We start from the raw sequence: 10,117 nt of genomic DNA, 5'->3' as shown, positions 1-10,117 counted from the left end.
AAAACCACAGTAGACCATGACAAAGGTTTTTGAAAGCAATAGGAATTTAAAGATTACAGAGATTTTATTAACATGTATGCACATTTACATAATTATTATTTTATTCACAATTCATTTTAAAATTCAGCATTATCCACTTAGGTTGCAAAAAAAGAGTGAAATCCAGAATTTCACAGTTGGTCCACTCAATATCTAAAATGCAAAAAAAAAAAAAAAAAAGTATTTAAAACTTCTAGCACTCGTTGCTCGTATACGGGCAGACCACACACACTTGTGCAATGTCATCGTATTCGTACGTCCTCTTCAGAAATGTATCCGTCAGCCTCAGTCCAGAAATACTCTGAAACAGAGAGGTGTAAAATGTGACGTTAATAAGCAGCAACGATATTAGGTTGCTTTTCTAAAAAGCTCAGCTCATACCTGCAGACCCTGCACAGACGAGAGGAGTGTGAGGGGCAGAGAGAGGAAGGCAGCAGGACTAAGTTTTCCCAGCTGACGCCCTGATACACCGCACCAGTGGATCGACCTGGTGTTACACATTTCCAGCTCCAGGTCCATGGTTCTTTCACTACAACAGATTTTAGAGTTCCTTTATCATAACCAGTCTGTTCAAAATGTAATCACCACATTCATTTGACACGACTGAAGGTTGTCTCAGGGGCTGCCTTGTTTTGGTTTGTTTGCAGTATGTCATTCAAACATTTTTAGTCACCTACCTAAACTGTAATGTTAAAACTAATGACAAAACTAACTGGAACAATGCTAAAAAGATATAAACCTGTTCGGACCACGGTCCATGCTCTCAGGTGTTACAACAGTTTACTGGGCTGTGGGATTGTTACCTGCAGTTGGTGATTTTACAGATAATATCAAAAGGCTCTTCAAGGTTGACAGTGTCAGGAATCATCTCTAGAGAAAGCCTGATATCTCCATACCCTGGAGCCTGGAGGACACACAAGGAGAAGAACATCGTGAAAATGAACTTTTAAAAAGTGAGATTATTCGATTTAAGCTGCACCTCCACACCGAGACAGAATCCTGATACCATTCTTTGTAGCTGACTGGTCTGTAACCTCCCCCTCTCCCCGAGATTGGTCTTCCACACTATGTCCAGCTTGCCTATCACCGTCACACCCTTGATGACGCCGGCCTTCTCCGCATACTCCGGCTTTGGCTTCAAGCAGTACAGGTACTGCCGTGTGTCCATGGGCTGCAGGTAGGACATTTTGCCGAACGTGGACTCTCTGGGAGGGGAAACGTTACAGACGAGAGCCTGTGTTAAAGCTAAAAAATGAATGTATTCACCCCATTCTACATCAGTATGGTGCTTTTACCCCAGATCTCCAGATGAGACAATGTTGAGCTCTGTGACGTTGTACATCATGGAGGGCTCTAGAGAGACCTTCTCCATGAACATGGGTGAGGTGGTGATGTTCTGGATCTGAGCCTCCAGGAACACTTCATCTGTCTGGAGCAGAGACGACAGGTGTCAAACCAAAATGTGCTGCTTCGCTCCCAAATAAGCACAACTGCATAATCTCCAAGGCGAACTGAGCAACGCCTTAATCTTATGTATTAGGATTACAAAGAGGGGTTAGGCTTGTGTCAAATCCTACTGCCTTAAAAGATAGGTTCACATATTTTTCAAGACAGTCTTAAAACAATAGTCACATTCTCATATGTTCATTTAGAGAGTTATTTGTCACTGTAATTATCCTCCTGGCTATAAAGAGACACTTTCCTTTCATTGCATTCTCATGTTCAAACTAGAATAGAACTCAGTAGAGCTCATACCTCTGCCAAGGTCAACTGTCCCCTTATGAAAACAGATTACCTGCTATTTAATTGTATCGGAACCAAATTCCACACATTCATAAATATCAGTGAACTATGTCCTTTCTCACAATGTTACAGAAGGCAAAAAAATATCCTGGATCTGTCCCCTCCGCTGAATCCACAGCAAAATGTAATCCATTTTTATTACCACCAAGTAATGGTGGTAATACATCCTGTAATTATGTGTCATCTAGTTTAGAAACAAACAGACAAGTGGACTGGAAACATATCCTCCTTGGCAGGTAACAAAGTGAAGCTTCTGCAGACTGATATACACAACACAAGGATGATGTGCATCACTATTCCTCTACAGCAGCTTAACATCTAAACTGTACCAGGAAACAGAAATATTGGATTGCAGTTTAAACTGCTAACAGTGTCTTATAGCATAAAAAAAAGGTCTGTGAGCTTTTGACCCTGTTCAGACCAGATATTAATATCCATCCTGTGATCAGATCAGAAGCGGTTAGCACTAAGTACGTCAGTTCTCAACTGGTCACATCTAGAATATCGACTAAGCTCTGAGTACAGATGTGAATATACCCAGGACCCTCTGAGGACACACTTGAGATCTGATCACTCGAACCACACTGGAAGGAGGTCTTCTGACGCATGTCGTTTATTGGGGTGAACACAAACGCACCCTGCACCACAATGAAAGAAACACCAGCTCAACTGATGTTCTGACCTGCTACACTTTCAAAATGAACCAAATATGAACATATGATTTATTCTTGTCTACCACTGATCACACCATCTTCTCATAGGCAGCATGAACAGGACGAATCATGACAGAGAGCTTAACTCTTTTAATGGAAATACGACCATGTGAGAAATTGACGTGAGAAAAATGCGAACCTCTCCTTTAAGCTACACTTGAGGTGATGGGAGAGTTAACATGTAAATACCGGAAGACAACATCAAACATATAAACATTGATTAGATAAACTTAATTCTATGACGTTTGCTCAGTGGACCTTTGAGGACAGAGTTAGTGCAAGTGTTGGGCAGCAGATTGTTCAGTAGTGGTTGCACAATGACTGATCTGAACCGATCGACAAGTCTTTCAGTGTGTTCTCTCAAGCATCAACTAGTTGTGGGCTTTGAACCACTCACGTAAATCAAAGCAGCCGCGTTGTCTGCATCTGAGACTCTTAGAGGAACTGAATGAAACTGAAACAGATAATGAATAACTAAGAAAAAAAGATGGATTGCAATATTAAAGCACAGATAAATATTATCCAGTAATATAATACACACAACATTAAAAAGGGCCACTCTGTATATGATAATTCTATCTTTCGATACTTTAAATACATTATTAGGCTAATACTTTTACTGTTGTTATAGAGAAATGGTATATTATATTGTGTGGTTGTATATAAAACAGGCATTTAACATATTCTAGTAGATCTGATATGAAGATAGTGAGATTAACCAATTGTATATTTTGTTTTCTTTAATATATGGTTGTGGATTCTTCTTTCAAATATGTCAAAAAACTCAATAAAACATTATTATTTAGTATTAGTATGAATTATAATGTAACTACAATTACCATTCAAAAGGTTTTGAACCTTTACTGACATGATTGGTACTGACATGGTTGTCGAGGGAAAAAAAATCAAATCAAGCCCCTTCCATGACTTGACATGGGGCCTGTGTGATCATCATTCCTGTTTTATTGTAGGCAACTAGTTGATGCCGTAGGCGAGTAAGACTCAGTGATGTTTACAGCCGTCACATTTATTGTGCAACCTCTACTATACAGGGAGATCCAATGAAAGAGAAGCAGAGATTAGTTCATGCCTGCAATTCAAAAAAGAAGAACTGACCATGAACCATTCTGAATGAGGTTAATGTTAAATCACGGCGCTGAGCGTCTCCGTTTCATGCAAAGCAATTCCAACCAAAACCTGAAACCTCCCATTTTATGACAAACACTATCATCAAATATAGTCACTCCGTTAACTAGAAATGATTGAATAATTAATCAGCGGATGAAGAAAAGTAAGGTAAGGTTTTATAACCACTGACAATCAGACTGTAGTGTTTGATAACATTGTAAACTTCAATACGAAAGTTAAAGATGAGCATTTGAGAAACATCATTCACGTCTGTAATATAATCATTTCAATCTTAATGAAAAGAGAATGTCAACAATCGTAGAGGAAAACTGATCATCTCCCTCAATAAAGATAAATTGTATAATCAATCCAGTTCCCACCCACCACAATTTGACACCACAAACTTGAATTAAGAAGTCCAAGCCCTGTGTAGGATGAGTTTGCAGGAAAGCATTAGCGTCCAAAGAAAGGGCAAAAGGACAATAATGGAAAGCTCATGTCGAGGACTCAATCAAGACAATTTGTTTAGCTTTAAAAGTCGAGCGAATTGTTCAACGCTGATGAATCACTTTCCATTTTTCCACTTTGCTCCTTTCTGTTGGGCCCAGAAAGACACAACAAGTCTGTTGCACCAAAAGGATTAAGAGACATTAACGTTGAGCCATGAGAACAGAAGAAACAATTACCACAGAACTGAGGTCACTCTAATGGAGAAAATAAAATACAAGACACAATAAACAAATGAAGTTACATGCCAACGATGATGACAATGAATATTTGCAGACTAATATAAAAAGCTACTGGTATGAAAATGAGAAAAAGCAAAAAACATCTAGCAGGAAAACCCTTCATCTCCAGGTGTTGAATCGGATTTCTGTTGAATCGACTTTTTCTGAAGGTGTCAGGGTTTTCCATGAGACCCGTCACACTAACTCCCTCTATTAGCATATAGAATGTTTCCCATGAAATATGATCTGAAGCATGTTACACATGCCCCATAAGAACTTGCATGTCATACAATACAGTTCTTCTATTTGCAGAACGACGTGTTGAAAGATATGCAGCAGCACTTTCTATCTCTTCCATTATCCTGCTGCTGCTGCTCAAAGCGGCGGACTTACCTCCGCGTTGTAGAACTTTGTCTTCACATCCAGCGGCTTCAAAACCTGATTGAAAATAGATTGGAGACTGAATGTTGTCGTTTTCTCACACTGTGTCTCCATTCGCAGGGGGAAAAAAGGAATGATTTCCATGCAAATATGTTTCAATCTGAATCTTAATCTTTAGGTTAGAAATGGAAATCCGTCGGCCTTTCTTAAAATGGCACGGGCTGCAACCTGTTCACAAACTGAGGGCTGAAGACTGAAATAAACCAACTGCACGGCACACATGGTAATGGCATTTGCTCTGTTGTAGACCTGTGACATTTCTCAGGCCTCCTCAAGCTTCCAAGCGAGTTTAACACTGTCGTCTAATGAGAACGCTCAAATATTACTTACCTGGAATTTGAAGAACTTCCGAAAATAGAGCTTCTCCCCATATTGTGTCGTGTAACTGACTGCACAGACTAAGCTGGACATTGAGACAAAGGAAATAAACGATTAGAATAGCAACATACACAACTAAAGCTGGTTTTAGACATACACTGATAATACATCTGGGTAATCTCCAAACAGTCACCAGAGGGGCTGTACGTGAGAACACAATTATCCCAGAGAGAAGCTAAGAACTCTCTCCACAGTTACTCCAGCCAGCCCCCAGGTAAAAACGACAGATTTCCAAATGAGCCCGTGTAAGAATACAGCAGGAGATCCTCCGCAAGATTCACGAGAGGACGTGTTGAGCCAAAGAAAAGGAAAGAGTCTCCCACAGTCTCAATGACTTTCCACAATGTCGTTGTCGAGTTGAATCCATATGAAGCTTCAATAACAGCGTTCCTATATACAATATATATTGACGATACAGAATTATGATGTGATTTATATTGAGCTCTATGATTTGTTTCTTTATCCTACTTCACATTTTCTATGACAGCGCTCTTATATCTGAGCTGCCCCGTCCATTTTGTCCAACATTCACTGTATCGTTGATCCTGTTTTAACTTACATGAGACAAATGGTAACATGAACTAGAACTAGAATTTAGCCTAACATTTGCTCGGATGACAGTTTTGGAAAAGGGTTGAAATAATAAATATTACTCACATGTGTGTTCCGATTTCTTTGACTTCGTGATGGATGACATCATCGATGCAGCATTCAGGTTTGAGCTCGGCTACGGCAGAGTTTGACGCAGAGAGGTTGAGTCTCTGTGAGCTGGTCTGTAGGTCGGCCTGTGAATGATCATATGACATCGCATGTTGCATCACATGACAATAACGTGTAAAAGAGGTGAAAAGTGTATAATCCATGTTATCTTTTAACACTACCTTCACAAGAATGTCCTTCACAACTTGGTTGCTGTCATTGTGCACACTGATGTAACTGGAGAAAGTCTCACCGAGGAAAATATTTCTGTGTAATGCAAAGATGTGTTAAAGTCAAATCACAATCAGATCTAAAGCTTGCTTGATCAAAAGAACTTCACATTTTTGAATTACCCAAAGTTCTGTGGTAATGTGAGCATCTCTCCGAGCATTAACGTCTCTGCTCCTTTGATGGTGGAGGGGTCCTCTCTCATAAGCTGACCGAACAAATCTCCTGTAGAGAAAAAAATATTAAGCACGTGTCAAGTTTGTAACATGTCAGACATCTCACTCTACCAAGAGCAGCTGATGGAAAGATGTCACAGTCAATAACATCTGAACCAGAGGAAAACACCCGCATCACAGATTTAACCAACAGACAGTGTCCATACACGTTTTCTGTCTTTAATTACAATTCTAAAAATCTAGACGATTTTGCAAAACTCCAGGGGACAAGACATACCTGACCTCTGAAGCTGATGGGTTGGAGGCCATGACATGAAGATGCCACAGCAGTTCATAGCCTCATGTTACTTCACATAAAAATCCCTTTCACTCTGTGATGTTTAGAGATTTTACACATAAAGAAGAGGGATTGAATCTGAATATGAGTTATTATCAATCTGACAAAGTTCAATCTGTGCATCCCTACTAGTGCGGCTGAGGTCGCATTCTTACTTTGGAATCTGTCCGGGCCTGAGAGAAAACTAACTGAGCCCGGCCCGAACCTGAGAGGCTTTCTGGGTTTTCGGTCTGAACCCGACCCAAAATGCACCTGATGTACGCCGCACTGAGTTTGCGTTACCCTGTTCCTGACACGTACGGTTATTTTAGAATTGTATGGTCCCGATCTTTACCATCTAAAGCACCTTGAAACAATGTTTATTATGATTTTGCGCTATACAAATAAAATTGAATTGCTTGTTTTCCCTGATTATAGACATGCTTACTGTAAATGTAGTACCTACACATTACATAACCTTACACATTCAACTCTTACATTCCCTTCCCACCTCACAATAACTCTGCATGCATCAAGTACAACATTAAAAATATCAGTGTGCATTTAAATAACACTAACGGCTTTTGTCAAGTTCTTAACTACGACAATTGAATTTCTCCCTTTAAATGACACAATCAAATTCAGCACAAGTACGTCTAAACATTTTGCCCAGCCTGCAGACTCTGAGGATACATGAATGCGATGTACACTTGTTTTTTTCACAGGGTAAATTAAGTTTTATGAAAGTGTTTTGCATCCTGCTGGGTGGATCAAAGAGACGGAGGAAAGACGTTAAAAGATCAGGTTCCACAGCAGAAGCGCTTTTATTGGGTTCAGTTCAACAGGTTGACACCAAATGCTTTGAACCATTTCACTGACTCATACTAATAATACTAATAATAATACTATGATGACACCATTAAGACTAGATGAAGCTCTTATATTAATAACAACAATAACATCAACATGAGTGAGTCTGTAATTGATGCAGGAGTTTAACATGACAAGAACTAGGACTTTATGATTCTAATGTCCAATTCAACCAATTTATCTTTATGCTCTTCAAGGAACTGATCTCAACTAATATAAATAGCAATGCTACCTGGAAGTGACAGTTTGAGTGATGGTTCATGTGGAGCTCAGTTAACGGTGCAGAGACCACATTGCTCTGTGCTGTGCTCCACCAGAGTCAAATACAAATACTCCATCTATAAGAATCTATATTGCAGATGTACACAAGGTCTAAAGCAAATTCTACAAGTAATGAAATACAAAACTTACATGGAATAGACTAAAATTTTATGTCTGTTTTGCTTTAACATGCTTGTGTACACACTGCGTTTAACATAACATTTCATGAGCTTTAAAAAAAACTTTTACAGCATTCTCTGAAGACCCCTTCAATAATATTTTAAAGACAGGGCAGGACAGGAATAGGGATAGGATTAACTTTAATGATCCTGAGGGGGGAAACTGGTTTGCCATCATAAACCAAATACATTCTCAAACGTCGACAGAAACATAAGCCGTTTACAGACATGAACTTCGAAGGATGTTAACACTCCAAAGTTTCTCCGGAGTCTGTCTTTCACACATTCTACACTCAGATGCGTTCACAACAAAGTCTCAGGAGCGTAATGCTGCATCTCATAATGACTCACTGGCTATTTCATTTCTTTAGATAGCGTAACTCTGTAGATGTTGTGGTCGTATCTTTATATGATTTCATGGCTATTCTCAAAGCCTTACATTTCCTTTGTGTTTGCTACCATGCTATCTCTCACCTGGCAGATCTCGATCCTCACACGTCACTGGCAAGTTTGTGAAGAGCGTTGGTTTTGTCAACCGCATCACTGTGAAGGAAATAAGTGACAATGGCAAGTTAGTAAGTTGCCATGATTTGTAGTCACACATTTGTATTACAGTATTATCAGTGACAGTAATCTCTCCCACTTCATGAGCACATCCTGGTGTCATTAACAGGAAGCAACCAAGTGCCAATTTTATATTACATTTCTAAAAATCTTTTTCACCTAAATTTTACACACTGAACCTTTAATACACTCATTGTTTTTGTTTCGTAATAGTTTGTAAAAAACAGTAAATGATAACATTATTTTTTGTTCAAGCATATTTGCAAAATCCGACAATATTTAGTTTCACATTAAAAAGTAGCATTTCTGCTTAAAAAATAAAAAGAGAACTTGTCAGTTAATTTTCACTTAATTGAAAAATTACAGATTTCTAAAAATGTATAATATAATAACGACCTGTTGCAGCTTTAAAGCTGTAAAGCATCATCATCTTAGGTACACTGAGAAATGTATGTCGTGTGGATATAACATTTGTATTTATAGATACACACTTTATTATATTACACTATACTATATTATTCCCAACAACTGTGTAAACTATTAAAAACTAATTTTAGATTGTCTGTCTGTGTTGTAGGCTTAGTATCAAATTGTTGTTAAGTTATTACAATCAATTAAAGACAGTAATCTTATGATGAACAAAGTAATTGTTCAGTCAAGCAAATGTCAGAAAATAATAAAAATGTCTGTCACAAGTTCACAGATGCAAAGGTGACATATTTAATATTCTTTTAGTCCGAGGATGGAAAATCAGCTCACAAAGGCATGAAGCAGAGAAGCAGAACATTATCACACGAGACACGGAGAAGACAGAATATCCAAACCCCAAAGACTGATTCATGTTTGCTGATTAATCTTTTCAATTGACTAATCGATTACTCCACATGGTCCCACATTTACAAATGAGGATCCGGTGACAGTGTCAGGCTGTAAAAAAACATTTGACAGCCTGACACATGATGTGTCATCCCTGCGGACATTATGATCTAGCTCCTGGATCATGATGGACAAGGACGAGACAAATACTATTCAAAGACACGTGTACCACAAACCGACTTAAAGGTACATTCTGAAATGTAAACGTTTGACCCTGTTAGCTCTGTTAGCAGCTAACAGCAACAACAAATAACAACAACCTGCTACAGTGAAACATTAACTCATGTATTTCAGCCCTGAAACAACTTCATACAATCTCTACACTGTTGTTATGACTCTGAAATACCTTTTAATGCGAGTAGGTGTTCCTGTTTAGCTTGGTTTACATCCATTTTAACAGAGGGGACTGTCTTATCGGGGAGAAGTTAGCTACTGATGCTAGCTGCAGTTTAGCCCGACAGGAAGCAGTGTTTTCTTCGTCTGTAGATTTTGGGACGCTCTCATTGTGCAATACTGCCCCCCACAGTCCGGGTTGTGTATTACAATGAATCTTTTATATTTCTTTCTCCACATTAAGAATAATACTGATAATTATAATATTAAAACAATTAATATACGAAATAAATATATATAATAATATGTATATGATGGTATAAAAGGTAATACAAATGAAGTTAGTAAAGACGAGTGACTTTAAAATCATTTATATGTTGACAAC

The 10,117-nt window shown here is 38.5% G+C and overlaps 1 protein-coding gene across 2 annotated transcripts; it reads right to left on the bottom strand.

The window, feature by feature from the left end:
• Positions 1–45: 45 nt before the first annotated feature.
• trappc13 (trafficking protein particle complex subunit 13) lies at positions 46–9,889 on the bottom strand. Of its 2 annotated transcripts, XM_069513598.1 has the most exons (13): positions 9,746–9,889; positions 8,434–8,502; positions 6,283–6,382; positions 6,112–6,196; positions 5,888–6,015; positions 5,183–5,255; positions 4,805–4,849; positions 4,370–4,387; positions 1,335–1,468; positions 1,046–1,244; positions 843–943; positions 421–568; positions 46–340 (listed from the first exon to the last, which is right to left on the bottom strand). In XM_069513598.1, the coding sequence occupies exons 1-13, from the start codon at positions 9,789–9,791 to the stop codon at positions 233–235; spliced, it is 1,254 nt and encodes a 417-aa protein (XP_069369699.1). In that variant the 5' UTR covers positions 9,792–9,889; the 3' UTR covers positions 46–232. The 2 variants fall into 2 exon arrangements, with proteins under 2 accessions (XP_069369699.1, XP_069369700.1); XM_069513599.1 differs by lacking the exon at positions 4,370–4,387.
• Positions 9,890–10,117: the final 228 nt, after the last annotated feature.

This window comes from Paralichthys olivaceus, chromosome 18, assembly GCF_024713975.1.
Source record: "Paralichthys olivaceus isolate ysfri-2021 chromosome 18, ASM2471397v2, whole genome shotgun sequence".
Lineage (NCBI taxonomy): Eukaryota > Metazoa > Chordata > Actinopteri > Pleuronectiformes > Paralichthyidae > Paralichthys > Paralichthys olivaceus.
This window is presented reverse-complemented; position numbering and strand designations above follow the sequence as displayed.